Genomic DNA, 16,375 nt, shown 5'->3' on the forward strand with positions numbered 1-16,375 from the left:
TTCCTACAAAGCTCACCGTACTGGGCCTGGGCTAGATAAGATAGATCCGGTCCGGTGTATAAACTTAGGGCTGGGTTATTGCATCGATCTCTCGTTTTAAAGGCCCATTGGTTGATTAGGAAACGCTTGCCACCAAAAACCATTCCAGAGTTTCCAGTTGACCTTTCACTCTCTTAATCAAATATATAGTCGGAGTAGTACTTAGGGGCGTTCTTTTTTTTGGGATTTTGAGAGGAGGAAAGTTGGTTAATGGTATTTTGGTTTTTATTGACCAAGAATCTTATGTTTTTTTTATAGATTTATGTGGGGATCAGTTTATTTTCTTAAGTACCTAGATGGATAAATAACTTTCCCACTTAGGGGGAAAGTTGTCAATACTTGAATGGGACAAAAATGCCCCTTTTAATAATGGATTTTTATAGCTAAAATAGTCATTACCTTATTTACATGACAAAATAAAAGAGCATGGATAAGTGTTTCCTAAAAAAAACTTACCCAAGTAATTGCATTTACTTACCGAAAAGCGAATGAAGCCTTAGTGGTTTGGGATAAATGTTAGACCATCAATATAAATTAACCTAACAATTTGGTGGCGTTTGGTAAAGCTGAACTAATATATGAGAAAACAAAAAAAAAAAAAGGAGTATGACTCTAGACAGTACAAACTGAGGCATCGTTTGGCATCACTCTGGATTTTCACTTCTGGCAATTGTCGCATTTTTTGAAGCGGGATGCAGTTTGGAGTTATTAACTCTGGAGAATGACTTTGATTCTGAATGGAAATTCTCATCCAAAAGACGAATTCTCCAAATCCATTTTTTCATTTCTACAAATGAGTGATTCTCATCTTTTGATTTCTCACTACGTCCTTTTGGTTAAAAACCAAACATGAGTGCCCATGTTCCACATGCGAACATGGGCAGTTCAATAATTTTGCAAGACAAAATAGATGCTCAGCAAAAGCCCTAACTCTCACTCAGCTTCTTCTCCTACGTCCAATAGGTCCTCCCCACAAGGGGCTGCCCCACAATGCCCCACAGTATATTCCCGTGTATTGGAAACATCTCCCAATGATGATATTATAGGTTCTAGTATTATCATCGGGAGATGTTTCCAATACATGGACGAGATGTGTTGTGGGGCGTTGTGGGGAGGAGATGTGAACTCCTCCAAACAGTTCCTACTCTACAATGGTTCTTTGTAACTTGTAGGATTTTAGGTAAGAATCATATCCCTTCTTTTTTTTCCTCTTACAAACAATATAATCACAAAAATTCCATCATTCTCTTCATTTTTTTTCTCAAGCTTTGTTCTCATATTTTTCCCTGGCGTTTGCAAGATTTAGGGTCTGTTTAGTTCGTAGTTGGAATCGGAATCGAAATATGAATGAGAATCCTTTGGAATCGGAATCAGAATGGTCTATTCACATAGTCTATTTGGTTCAGACAGGGATGAGAATGAGAATTGGAATAAGCAGGAATGAGATTTCATTCCCAAGGGAGGGGTAGGGAATGGTCATTCCCTCAAATGGTAGAATGTCATTCCAGCAGGAATGAGAATAGGATTCCGAATCGGAATAACCCATTCCGATTCCGATTCCAAACCCCTATTCTCGTGAACCAAACTGGGCCTTATTGTTTTTGTTTGTTACTTAGAACCTACCTCAAAAAGTCCAAGTAAAAAGTGGTTTCTCGTTAATATCTATTGCATGGGTTTGCTTATTCCTCTTTCAATCATTTTCTTCTTTGTTAAACCATACGGTTCAATGTTTTCTCCTCTGTTGAAAACCCATATCGCAAGTCCACACTTTGGTTTTTGGGGTTTTTTTATGCTTTGTAGTTGTGTTCAATGCGTAGACACTTTTATGTTAGAATGTTACAAAGTGTTTATTTTTTATTTTCCGACTATAAACTCCAAATCCTAGTCTATATCTGAAGATTTGCTAGCTATTGATGCTAACATTAGAATGATAGAGATGCTTGATTTGTATTCAGTTTCTCAAAGGGATTTGGAATTTATTAAGTCCTCAGAGAAGCATGGTTCAGATATTCCGTCAAATGCTTCAATCTATTCGTCCCTCCATCTATGGGGACACGCTTGTCAAAGGTAGCCTCTGTACATAATACCTTCGTTTATATTTGATGAGATTCCTTATGTAACAATACACGGTGTAGTGGGTGGTTGAGTGGTGGTATATTTTTATATTATTTGTGTATAAATATAAAAATATAAATTTTATACTCTAAAATATTAAATATAATTATAACTAATTAAAATAGATAAATTTATTTGAATATTCAAATTTTAATTAAAAACAAGAATGTAATTGACTATTTGAAAATACTAACTACATTAATAAAATTAAAAAGAAATACTAATAATTAAACTTTATGCTCAATAAAAACAATTTAAATATGTAAGCATTTAAAATATTCATTTATATAAATATTTTTTATAATTATTTTCAAATTAGCTATAACTTAAATTTATAATTAATTCATTCTATAACTAATTGATAAAGCTTTAAAGTTAAATAGTAATATAATAACAATAATAATTATATATATAATAAAGCAATTTTGGAAAAGGGATTCAAGTAGACATTTGGTGACGTTTAGCAAAAATGTCACTAAAATATAAACTGAATGTTATTAAAAGTTAAGGTTTTTACAACGTTAAAATATTTGGGGCTAAATATTGGCGGTGGCGGGAATGACTTTTAATGACTTACGGTAAACGTCGTCAAAACAGAAATTAAATGTTGGGAAAAGGCGGATGTTAACAACAGCTATTCGTAACCGTTGCAAAAACCTTTCTTTTAACTTCACCAAAAAGAGAACTTCGGCCACGTTTTATTTAAACGTCGTGAAAGGATGATTTTTTTTTTTTTTGGTGAAATAAGCATATATTATTTTGCTGACAATTGCCCGTATGTGAAAAATTTATGGGCTGAAGAAAGTAACTTCACTCTGGCCTAGCCCAATCGGACCCATATCAAGCCCACATATAATGCAGGCGAGGCCCCTCCAAGTATACCAAATATATGGCATTAGAATATTACTAAATTTCTAATTATTTGATTAAGGCATGTAAAAAGCACATAAACTATTAATTGTTCATGTAAAATTTAAAATATTACTAAATTCAAGACTTAATACATAAAGTTTATATGCTTTCCAACAATATACAGGTCAAGGAGGGTTAGGTTTATCCTAACACGTACCCTATCCATACCCGTACGAGTTGTAGAATCTCAAAACGCATCCCTACCCCAAAACCCATTCCTAAAACAAAAAAACCTGCCCCATCGTCGTTGTCACTACCGTCGGGGAGGGTAGGGGCGGGTACCCTTAGTTTAAATGTTGCATTCACTTGTCATACCAAAGTATGAATTGCCATCCCTAATAATTAAAAGTACTGTAATTATTTAAATGTAGTTAAATATAATTTTTTAAAAATAACTACTGTTAATTATAAAATAACCATATGTTGATTTTTTTAATTATAAAATAATTACAGTTAATTACATATTTTCATATTTTTAGAAATATAGTTACATTGTTTTTGGTTCTTTTTTTTTGAAAATATTGTTTGTCGATACTCGGAGTGGCGGAGGGCAACAAAGTCAAGTCACTCCTGAGCTTCAAAGGATGGTCGAAGGCTTTGAAGATCTGAAGAGGGTATGCCGAGGCCAAGAACTAGAAGCCGAGAAGGATCGCTTCCTCGGATGCTGAAGAAGTCGAGGGCTAGTACTGAGAAGGATGTTCAAGGAGACCAAAGTATAACTACTCGCCTGTGCATACAAGGGGTCTGGAGGAGCTCTCGTGAGTTGCTCTGCAAGGAAGAAAGTGTTAGAGGCCTTGGGTGGAAACCCAAGTCAAGGACTCTAACGGTCAAGTTAGTGCCTCCATGAGGTAAACAATAAGTCTAGAGCCAAGGGACCCAGACGAGGCCATTAGTGGCACTAAGTCCTCAAGGAAGAGGATATGAGAGGTCTCAAAGGTTCTGAATCCTTTACCTTGTGGGAGGTGCCTTGCATTTATAGTTAGAAATACCTGGGAATAATTGGGCTCGGATAGCCTAGATGCGAGCCATACGAGGGTTGGGCGAAATATTCCAGCAGAGCCACACGATGCCCTATGATTGGGCTAGCCGGGGCTGACATGTGTCAGCCAATAGGCGTTAGCATAGGGTCGCCATAAGGACGCGTAGAGCCATTTGGTATAAATCGGGCACAATCACAGGGCGTCGCGTGGCTCCACTGGAATATCTTGTCCAGCCCTCACACGGCTCGCATTTGGGCCATCCGAGCCCAACTACTTCTAGGAAGCTTCAACTATAGATGCAAGGCACCTTCCACAAGGTAAAGGATCCAGAACTTTTGAGACCTCTCATATCCTCTTCCCTGAGGACTTAGTGCCACTAGTGACCTCGTCTGGGCCCCTCGACTCTAGACTTACTGTTTACCTCGTGCAAACACTAACTTGACCGCTGGAGTCCTTGCCTCGGGTTTCCACCCGAGGCCTCTAACACTTTCTTCCTTGCAGAGCAACTCACGAGAGCTCTACCCGACCCTCGGATTGTAGAACTACGAGTCGAGCTCGGGGCCGTCAGGGATGAGCTCCACCAAGTTCGGGAGAGCCAAGTTGACACCTCGGCTGGCCAGAGAAACCCGACAGGGAGGATGGATGCCTTCACCCAAACATCATCTTTGAGCCTCTCTCCCCGCGCTTCAAAGCTCCCACGTTGGAGATGTACGATGGGAACTCAGACCCCGGCAACCACCTAGAAAGTTTTAGAGCGCTCATGATACTCTATGGGTATTCCAACACCTTGACGTACCAGACTTTCCAGGCCACTTTCAAGGGGCCACTCGTCGTTGGTTCTTCAATCTCCCGCCTCGGTCAATCAACTCATGGGAGCAGTTTGCCAACCTATTCCTTGCTCGCTTCATCAGCAGCAAACGATGCCAGAAAAAGTGGTCTTGCTAATGTCCATCAAGCAGAAGCAGGGTGAAAGTTTGTAGTCCTATATCGACCGCTTTAAAAAAGAAGAGCTCGAGGTCTGTGACCTTGACCCCATAGTCTATATGCACGCTACTATCAATGGGCTCCGCCCTGGCTCGACCCTAAAGTGCTCGGTCGCCAAGACCCCACAAAAGACCAAGATGGAGTTCCTCAAGAAAGCCCAAAAGTATATTGCGGTCGAGGAGGCTTCGGTCGGAGATCATCAAGAACGGGAAGCCGAGCGCAACAATGGACCCCTGGAGAATAAAAGGAAGAGCGGAGACCACCACCACAACAACAGCAAGGACAACAAGAAGCCACCAGCTTCGGCCCTGGCTTACAGCTAATATACGCCACTCAACTCTACCAGGATCCAGATCTTGATGCAGGTCGGTGAGAAGAAGTACGTGAAGTGGCCAAACAAAATGAAAAGGAACCCCAAGAGTGTGAACCCGAAAAAATATTGCAAGTATCACTACGGCACCAACCACAACACCGAGGACTGCTAAGATTTAAAGAATGAGATAGAGTCCCTCATCCAGCGAGGGCACCTTAAGCAATTCGTTTGAGGCTAGGAGGACGAGGCACCAGCAGCAATACCAACAAGTAGCCGGTGTCATCAACGTCACCACTGGGGGCACGGCCTCGGGTGGGGCCTTGGCCTTGGCCCGCAAGGCCTACACTAGGCAATTGAGCATCCATGGACCTGCCCCCAAGAAGCTAAAACCTCAAGAAACCCTCACCTTCACGAATGAGGACCTGGTCGGGGTCACAGTACTCCATGATGACGCTCTCATAATCTCGGCCATCATCGCCAATTTCATGGCAAAGAGGATTCTCATCGATAGTGGCTCCTCGGCCGATGTCCTCTTCTACGAAGCATTTCAGAAGATGAAGATAGCGCATGAGCACCTCTAGCCTGCCAATATTCCACTAGTTGGCTTCTCCGAGAACGTGGTAAGACCAGAGGGGAGGGTCACCCTACCCGTTACGGTTGGAACTGAGCCTCAACAGGTGACAAGGATGAACGAGTTTCTAGTTGTGAAGATCGGCTCGCCTACAATGCCATCATGGGGAGACTGACCCTCCACGCACTCAAGGCAGCCATGTCTCCTACCACCTACCCTCAAGTTCCCCATCAAACACGGTGTCGGAGTCATTCGTGGAGATTAACAAGCCACCAGCCAGTGCTATGTGGCAGCATTGAAGGGCAAGAACAAGGAAGCATTGCCACTAGAGGGACTTAACCTCAGGGAGGAACTAGCGAGCCGAGGCCAACCAATTGAAGACCTCACCTCGGTTCCCCTAGATGAGGCCAAGCTTGAGAAAATAGTCTGTGTCCAGTTCAACCTTCCCCCAGAAAGCCTATCCGAACTGGTAAATTTCCTCAAAACTAAAGTCGACGTCTATGCTTGGTCCACTATTGATATGCTTGGAATTGACCCCTCGGTCATCACTCGCAAGTTGAGCATGGATCTGAGCTCTAAACCAATTTGGCAAAAGAAAAGAAACTTTGCACTGGAGTATTGGAAGGCCATAGGAGAGGAAGTTGGCAAGCTACTCGACACTACCTTCATCCGAGAGGTATATTACCCGAATTAGTTATCAAACGTGGTTTTGGTAAAGAAAGCTAATGGGAAGTAGCGGATCTGTATTGATTTCACAGACCATAACCGAGCCTACCCTAAGTACAGTTTTCCTTGCTAAGGATAGACTACCTTGTTGATGCCACTACAGGGTATGAGCTACTTAGCTTCATGGATGTCATCTCCAGATACAACCAAATAAAGATGTACCCCGAAGATGAGGAGAAAACCACGTTCATCGTCGAGCACGGTACATACTGCTACAAAGTGATGCCCTTCGGCCTAAAAAATGCAGGAGATACTTGCCAATGCCTCGTCAACAAGGTGTTCAAAATCAGATGAGAAGGAACATCGAATCCTACATGGATGATATGGTGGTGAAGAGCCTGAAAGCTAAGACTTACACCTCGGACCTGCCCGAGACCTTTGACACCTTGCAGAAGTTCAACATGAGGCTTAATTCTAGCAAGTGTGCCTTCGGCGTCACCTCAGGCAAATTCTTAGGCTTCGTCGTTACTCAAAGAGGCATTGAGGCCAACCCTAACAAGATACAGGTTATACTAGACATGGCACCCCCTCTGTCGGTGAAGGAGACTCAAAGACTCACCAACCAAATAACTACTCTCAACAGCTTCATGTCGAAGTCGGTCGACTGCTATCTTCCCTTCTTCCACGCCATCAAGAAACTAAAAGATTTCTAGTGGACAGAGGAGTGCTAGCGCGCTTTTAACGAGCTAAAGAGATACCTCACCTCACCTCCCCTCCTTGTCCGGCCTACTCTTAAGAGAAATTTTGTACTTGTACTTGTTAGATGGGGATGAGGCAATCAGCTTAGTCTTGATAAAAGAGGATGGGACGCAGAAGCCAATTTACTATGTCAGCAAGGTTCTCTGCGTCACTGAAACCAGATACCCCGAGGTGGAAAAGTTGGCCTTCGCCTTTGTAATCTTGGTCAGGAAGCTTAGGCCGTATTTTCAAGCTCACACCATTGTGGTTTTGACAAACTAGCCCATTAAGGTCATCCTCACCAAGCCTGAGATCTCGGGACGTCTGATTAAGTGGGTCGTCGAACTGTTTAAGTTCGACATCAAGTACCAGTCGAGGCCTGCAATCAAAGTGCAAGCGTTAGTAGAATTTGTAGTAGAATGCACCTTTAGCCGAGCCCTTCATCGAGCCCTCGATGATGAATTGGAGGAGGGTCGTTTAGTCAAGGAGGCTCAACCCGCGTGGAGACTTTTTGTTGACGGGTCATCCAATGCCAAAGGAAGTGGAGCATGCCTTATCATTCTTGCCCCAGATGATGCAGTAATAGAGTACGCCCTGAGATTTGACTTCCCGACATCCAACAATGAAGCCGAGTATGAGGCCCTTCTTGTTGGATTACAGCTCGCCAAAGACCTCGGCTCCCAGCACATCAAAGTCTTTAGCGACTCGCAACTAGAGATGAATCAAGTCAATGATGAGTACGAGGCTAGAGAACAAAGCATGACTAAGTACCTCGCCAAGGTTCAAGAGCTAGCTCGCCACTTCCAACGCTTCTCCTTGCAGCAAGTCTTGCGAGCCAAGAACACAAGAGCCAATGCCCTCTATAAGTTGGTGAGCACCTCAATCGCACTATTCGTGTAGAGAAGCTACCTCGGCCCTCTATAGAAGAGGCCTAGGTCCTCCAGATAGAGGCCAAACCATCATGGATGGACCCCATCGACAACTTCCTTTTGACTGAGCAGCTGCCCGATGACAAGAATGAAGCCAGGCGACTCCGACATCAGGCAGCCCATTACACCTTGCTCGAGGGAAAGTTGTACAGAAGATCATTTACCTTGCCCTACCTCCGATGCCTCCGTCCGGAAGAGGGTGAATATGTACTCCGAGAAATTCATGAAGGCATTTGCAGCAACCACCTCGGCGGTAGAGCCTTAGTCCAAAAAGCATTAAGGCATGAGTACTTTTGGCCGACCCTTCAGAAGGACACAACCGAGTTGGCATGGAGATGCAACAAATGCTAGAGACATGCCAACCTATGCCACCATCCAGCCACAACCCTCTCAGCTCTCAACAGCCTCTGGCCCTTCGCCAAGTGGGGAACGAACCTCCTCGGCCCCTTCCCTCAAGCAACAGAGGGCAAGAAATACCTCGTCTTTGCCGTGGACTACTTCACCATTTGGGTAGAAGCCGAACCCTTGGATACCATCACAGCTCGAGCAATCCAGAGCTTCTTTTGGAAGAACATAATCTGCCACTTCGGCCTCCCCCATATGTTGGTAACTGACAACGAAAAGCAGTTTGACGATGCCATGTTTCGATAATGGTGCACCTCCCTTGGCATCAAGTAGTAATACACCTCGATAGGCTATCTCCAAACAAATGGCATAGCCGAGGTCACCAACAGAACCATCTTGGATGGACTAAAAACCATACTAGACTGGGCTAAAGGCCTATGGGCTGATGAACTGAACAATGTCCTTTGGGCATACCAAACCACACCTCGGAATGGCCACGGGAGAGACCTCATTCGGCCTGACTTACGGTACCAAAGCGGTTATCCTAGCAGAGATTGGCTAGACGACGCTCTGGATCGAAACATACAATGAAGCCGAGAATAGTGAAGCACTGAGAACAAACCTAGCTCTCCTGGAAGAAGCCAGGGAGCAAGCATAAATTAGGGTGGTCACCTACTAGCAACGAGTGACCTGCTATTATAACTTGAAGGTGAAAGAAAGACACTACAGAGAGGGGGACCTCGTTCTTAGGAAGGTAATGGTCCCCGAGCCCGGGGTAGGGAAGCTGGGCCCCAATTGGGAAGGTCCCTACAAGGTCAAGCAAGTCCTCGGCCCCGACACCTTTTGCCTAGAACACCTCGATGGAAGACCTGCCCCTCGGATGTGGAACTCAGAGAATCTCTAGATGTACTACCAGTAATTGTAAATTTTGATGGCCAAATGATGAATGAATAATGCAAAGTTCCTCTTCAGCTCAATATTTAGCATGTGTTCTCACTAAGTCCCCAAGACCTCCTGACTTCACGAGGCCGAAGCGCGTTGCCTCTCCCGTTTCGAGGACTATGCGCTCGCGCCGGACCATCGCCAGGGCACATAGCTCCCCCCGAACCAGCGGCGAACACCCAAACTTAACACCTCGCCAAATGAGAATACATCAGGACGGCCGAGGCATCGCACGCCTCACTTCCTCACTTCCCACCTAGGTGGTAGATGACCTCTTGGTCTTATATACTTAGCACGATTAAAGAAAGATGGCAACCCTGACCAACTTGGCAGTTTGCCTCAGCCCGAGACCCCGGCCTCCCCGGCAGGTCACCTCGGCCTTGCCGAAGTAATCACTTGGGAAAGAGATGGGCCAGGTGAGCTGCACCTCTGCCTCAGCCTCTCCCTCACACTTCGACAGGCCACCTCGGCCTCGCCTAAGTAAACACTTGGAGGAAGCGAGTCAAGCAAGCTACACGGCTGCACCTTGGTCACACACCTTTTGCCTCGGCCTCCCAACTATCTAAAGCGAGCATATATCTGAAGCAAGCTATTACGAGCTATTTTTTGAATTGTGATCCCTTCGATGGGAGGAGTAGGGACCCTCGGTAAAAAAAAGGGGAGAAAAGAAAGGAGAGAACACTGTACAAAAAATGCTCTATTCACTCATTCATTCATGTGTACACATTTACATTCCTTTGGCCTCGGCGGCCGAGCACATTTACATCAAAAAGAAAAACAAAAGAAATACAAGGGAAAGAAGTAGCTAGATCATCACTAGCTGGGGGGAGGGTAGAGTATTCGACTTCACCAGCAGCCTCGTCTCCAATAGCAGGCTGCTCGAGGATCTGGACACTCTCCTCGGGGGACTCCAAGTACACTTGCAACCCCTCGACATCGAAATCTGGCATCACTTGCAAAATTGCTTTCTTCGAGTCTTCGATGTCGTCTAGGTAGGAGGCGGTTGTGTAGTCGGCAAGGCTTTTTTGGTACTCCATTGACTGCTTCCAAATCTCGACAGCCCTAACCGCTCGTGCTTCGGCCTCGGCTTCTGCTGCCTACTTGGAGGCCCCCAATGCAACTCTGTTGAGACGGGCCTAATCCTCCTCAGTATTCTTGAGAGCCTCCTTCACACGGTCGACCCAAGCCTTCCCCCTCTTTAGATCATCCTCCAACGTCTCTTGGAGCTGCTACTCATCCTTCAGGGCCGCCATGACCTCGTCTCGACTACTCTCCGCCTTGGCTGCCTTCATGGTAAGCTTCTCATTGATCTTCTCGAGCCGAACGAAGTGCTCGTGGAAGATTTCCACTCGGTCCCCAGACCGACGAAGTGACGGCAGACCTGCACCGAAGGGAAGCACCATCAGTAAAGAGAACGACGAATCACGAAGAAACAAAATACGAGAGGAAAAGAGCTTACCTCGGCCAAGTGGGTGAGGCCATCATCGCGCACGCACAAAAGGTCACTCTGCATCTTCTCAAACTGGTCCCGTAGAAGGACCACCCCGCTCACCAAGGCCTTGCCAACCCCCTTCTCAGTAATGGAGTCCCCCTCACGGATCTACCACTAGGGGCAAAACACCCGGGTGAGGCGTTCAGGCTCCCCAGCCCGGTCTTGCACGGATGTAAGGGTGGACGAAGGCCCTATAGGGTACCCTTTGTAGGAGGCTTCTTCGCTACGTTAACCTTGGCAGGCCGATCTTTATGCGCCAACTTCTTCAACGGCCAATCTCGTGGAGCCTCCTCAGCCGGCCCCTTCTTCCCCCCCTCAGCCGTCTTCTTCCCTTGGTCCCCTCAGCCGGCCGAGACTTGCTATGGGTTAGCCCCGTGGCGGGAGCGACACCCAATCACCCCTTGTTGGTGCTACAGCGGTAGGCTTCTTTAGTGCCTACCCTCTTGGCATATTGCCCCCTTGGGCCTTCTTCCTCGCATGGATGCTCTCCAGCAACAACTTCTTCGTGTCCATGGGAACCTCTTCAAGCAAGCAAAAACACAAGTCAGTAAACTATTGAAGACGAGGGGAATGTTTTAAGAGACTACATGACATCTCCTACCGATGGGGCAGGGCTGAGCCCCGCGAACACCAAAGGAAGTTTCTCCTCCACCAAAGGCTTGGCCTTGACTGTCCCCAGTACGAGTAGGTGGGCTATGTCAGCGGCCTCCTTGTTCCGAAGTGTGGGGGGCAAGTGATGTAGGCGCATCCAGCTGGCCAATACAGGGCTGACGCATGTTAGCTAGCAGGCGCCAGCATAGGGTCGCCATAAGGACGCGCGGAGCCAATTGTAGGGTGCTGCATCGCTCAACTGGAATATCTCGCCCAACCCTCGTACAGCTCGCATCTGGGCCATCCAACCCTAACTACTCCCAAGCAACTCCAACTATAAATGCAAGGCACCTCCCACAAGGTAAAGGATCTAGAACCTTTGAGACCTCTCATATCCTCTTCCCTGAGGACTTAGTGCCACTAATGACCTCGTCTGGGCCCCTCGGCTCTAGACTTACTATTTACCTCGTGCAGACACTAACTTGACCATCGGAGTCCATGCCTTGGGTTTCCACTCGAGGCCTCTAACACTTTCTTCCTTGTAGAGCAACTCACGAGAGCTCCTCCAGACCCCTTGTACGCACAGGCGAACAGTTATACTTTGGTCTCCTTAAACATCCTTCTCAATACTAGCCCTCGGCTTCTTCAGCATCCAAGGAAGCGATTCACCTCGGCCTCCAGTCCTTGGCCTTGGCATACCCTCTTCGGATCTTCAAAGCCTTCGGCCATCCTTCGAAGCTCAGGAGTGAATTGACTTTGTTGCCCTTCACCACTCCGAGTATCAACACTATTATTTAATAAATACATTATTTTAAATAAATAATGTAATTAACAAAATACTATATTTATTGAAAATATTGTTAATTAAGTAATGATGTATTTTTTAAAATAATGTTAATTATTAAAAATTAGAGAAATACTGTAATTATGAAAATATTGTAATTATTAAATTACTGTTAATTAATAAATACTTTATATTTAATAAATACTCTTATACTTGTAAATAATAAATATTGTTAATTATTAAAATAAACACATTATTTTTAATAAATAACGTAATTACTAATACTTTTAATTAATAAATACTGTTAATTATTAAAAATACTGTAATTATTTAAATGTAATTTTCTGATAATTAATATTGTTAATTCATAATTACTGTTAAAATACAGTAATATGAAAAAATACTGTATTTTTTAAAATAATGCAAATTATTAAAAGTTATGAAAAATACTATAATTATTAATACTTGTAATTAGTAAATACTATATTTATTAAAATACTACTAATTATTAAAAATACTATAATTATTTAAATGTAAATTTTTATAAATAATTACTGTTAATTACAATTGACTTTTGTAATTTTCTGCTAATAACTGTAATTAATTATTGTTAATTATATTATTGTTTTTTAATTGATTACTGTTAATTGATTAATTGTACCGTATGATGCATGGTCGGTGCGAACCGTCCGCAACATGGTTCGGGTTCGTACATACCCGATATAATATCAAAAACGGGGCGCAAAAAAACCGCTTTCGTTGTCTTCTTCGCCCGATTGTTAAAACGGGTTCTGCGAAGACCCAATTATCTTTTTCATTTTTCATTGCTTTTTTTTGCTGTTTTCTCTACTTTTTTGTTATTAATGAGTCGGTTTTACTTTTATTAGTCATTTTTCAACTTTTTTTTAAAAGTAGAGAAACGAAGGAGAAATGAAATTTGTTATTGTTCAACAGTTCAGCATAAAAAAAGAAACACTTAATAATGCTACCAATAATGCAAAAAAGGCACCTAATCAAATCTGTTTTTCTGCGGAAAAACACCTAGCTAATACGTATCTGGTCTGAGCAAGAAAATTGGAAAAAGCAAAATAATGCTGAGATGCTTCTTCCAAGCTAAATCACGTCTGCTCAAGTAAAGTGAACCTGAATAAAGTCATACTGAAGATAAACAATGAACAATGACAAAATGAAAGTTTTTGAAAGTTTCAGGAAAAAAATGAAACAAACTTAATCCAAGATGTTCTTAGAGGAGACTGTAGAAAACAAACATTTCAGCACAAAGAAAAGCAAGAAAAGAGAAAGTGCGCATGGGAGTCCAATTCCAACTCTTATAGAAAAGCTTGGAAGTCCAAAAGTTCTTAAGCTTTCTATAAGATTTAATGGCAGACGTGGGTAGGAGACGCTTTGGAAGTTCAGACGTCTCTGCCTCCGCTTTATTTCACAAAAGTTTGATTGGTTGTGTTGGTTGTGGGATAATTACGTGGATAAAAGTTTTTAGTAATTTTGATTATAAAAAAGTAATGGGTTTCCTGCAAGGAGAAGACCAATTTTAACATATATAGCTTTTTTTTAGTAATTTTAATTATAAAAATAAATGAAATTTTTATTTTTTTAAATATATAAATATTAATCACACATGCGAGCCTGGCCCAGCTGCCCGGGACTTTAGGCCTGGACATGTATTATCAGATCCGAGTGCAGACAGGACTAGGCCTACGCAGGCCTCAAGATTGTTATTGCCCTCTAAAAGCCCGGCCCGGCCCATCTAACGTGTTAAAAGTGTTTAAACTTTAAAGTGGGCTATGAGGTATTTAAGGGACAGGTGTCCAGTGTCCACATACTCATAATGTTTACATAGTGTGCTCATCGAGTGTGGCTACCAGTTCCGGATTCCCAAGGATGATGGAAACGTTCACCCAAGAGATGCTCTTCATAAAGGGTCGACCTAACAAAATTAAAATATAGAATGGTTTTAGTAAGATTGGTTTTTTAGTTTCCTCATCAAAACACCTAGAGGTATAGAACTATTCCACAGTTACCAATAATCATATATCATCCTAATACCCAGAAAAACTTAGTACATATCCCAGTATATTTGCATTTGATTGATGCTGTAAACAACCAGATTAACCAAGATATAGTTCAGAGCGCCATGGAAATTGAAAAGCTTGCATAAATAATCACTCGCCCATTAAAATCTTGAGTTTTGAATCAGAAGTAAATTTAAATCTAAGGATATTAATAAAAGGGATCTGATTACAAGAAATGGAGTCTTACCCAACTTGCAGCTGGAAAAAAAAAAAGAAATCAGAAGCTGAGAACAATGACCATATATATATAAACAAATCAACTGCCTTGTAGCTCCAAAAGATCATCCCTATAAAGACCAACCGTCAGATTATTAACATAAAAGAATTTAAAGCAGACCCAACAAACCATTTTACAACCAGATCAAGAGGAATCTACATCTATCTTTTTTGAGTGGAACCAATTAAGTCCCAAAGTCCAATAAAGCCGACTAATTAAAATACAGTCCTCCAACCAATTCCGGATTCCTTATGCTTTGTTGCGTTGTGGAGTGTTTTCATCTATATCAATCCCTGCTTGTTTGTATGCCTTTTTATTCAATCCCAAAAGATAGGACCCAAATTAGACCATGTGCAATACAAAAGAGAACAAATTTTGAACATATTAGAGAGAAAGAACAAACTGAAAATGGAAAGATTGAACTGATAATTTTTTTTTCTTTTTTTTAAGATAGCATTCACCTTCTACAGCAGTGTCGTAACAAGCAACTGCGGAAACCTGGGTTATGGTGTTATCCTGCCGTGTGAACTGGTGGAAAGAATTCCAACCTTCTGAAGTAGCTTTGTCCATGAAAGTACGAAAACGAAAGCTATGGAATAAGTGCAGAGAGATACTGAGGTTACGAAATAGGCCAGTCGGCAGTCGCGAGAAGCTTAATTGTTATCACGCAGTTCTGATTATGATAAAAAAGCTTGCAATAAGTTCGCCTTCTGTAATCTACCTAGTCCACGGCGGAACTATTTTCCACTCCTCTGGTTCTTCCTACGGCTTCCGGGAAGAAACGAAAGAGAAAGAGATCGAGGGGAAGAGTGGAAGAGGGTTCCGCCATGTAATAGGCCGATTACAGTACGCGGGCTTACTGCGAGCTTTTAGATTGGGCTCATCTACAGAGTGATAAACAATTAAACTTAAATACCTCATCACCAGCCTCGTTCCTAACCTCAATATCTCTGCTGCACTTCTCTCGCTTTCGTCTTCATAAATCACAAGTTCATGGACGAAGCTGCTTCAGAAAGCTGGAATTGTTTAAGACCCAGTTCACGCGGCAGGAACTCTGAAATGAAACAGCCACAGGAAGATTCAGAGGGAGGGAGGAATAGAAAGGAGTTCTGCCATGAACTAGGCTGATTACAGTATTTGCCCATCATGTTCTTTTCCCGACTAAAGCGCCAACCCAGCTGCAGGACTTACTTCCTTCATTCCTCACTGTGTAAATTGTAATGACTAATGAGCGCAGGGAAAAGCTGTGAGACGAGTTCTTTTATAGTTAGCTTGGCCACTCATAGACTTCCAAGGGTCGTCGGTCGTCCACTAATCAGGGCATATTGATTCGGTAGTTAATCAGGAGACAGCCCTAACCAAAAGATAAAAAGAGTGATTAATTAAAATTTAATATAATATAATAAAAGAAGCTGTTAGTGACTAGTGAGCCTCATCCACTTACTTTTCACGTTACATTGAATTTGCTTGCATTTTCAGTTAATGTTACAGGGAAGAGGGAAGAGGAGAAGATGTAACTGCAGGAGGTTCAACCCATGGAATGGGAGGCTCAAACCCAAGTATACTGAATGAATGGCACGTGTTAGACGACCACTTTAACACCTCAGGCTGTGTTTGGTTGCAGCGCAAACTTGTTTGCATCGATGCAAAACATTGAATGATTTGGG

General features: G+C 43.1%; 1 protein-coding gene across 1 annotated transcript; it reads left to right on the plus strand.

The window, feature by feature from the left end:
• Window positions 1–6,900: 6,900 nt before the first annotated feature.
• On the plus strand, window positions 6,901–8,218 carry LOC148791478 (uncharacterized). Its single transcript, XM_088888190.1, has 2 exons — window positions 6,901–7,146; window positions 7,601–8,218. The coding sequence occupies exons 1-2, from the start codon at window positions 6,901–6,903 to the stop codon at window positions 8,216–8,218; spliced, it is 864 nt and encodes a 287-aa protein (XP_088744316.1).
• The last annotated feature ends 8,157 nt before the right edge of the window (window positions 8,219–16,375 follow it).

This window comes from Nelumbo nucifera, chromosome 5, assembly GCF_055504915.1.
Source record: "Nelumbo nucifera cultivar China Antique chromosome 5, China Antique-T2T, whole genome shotgun sequence".
Taxonomy (NCBI): Eukaryota; Viridiplantae; Streptophyta; class Magnoliopsida; order Proteales; family Nelumbonaceae; genus Nelumbo; species Nelumbo nucifera.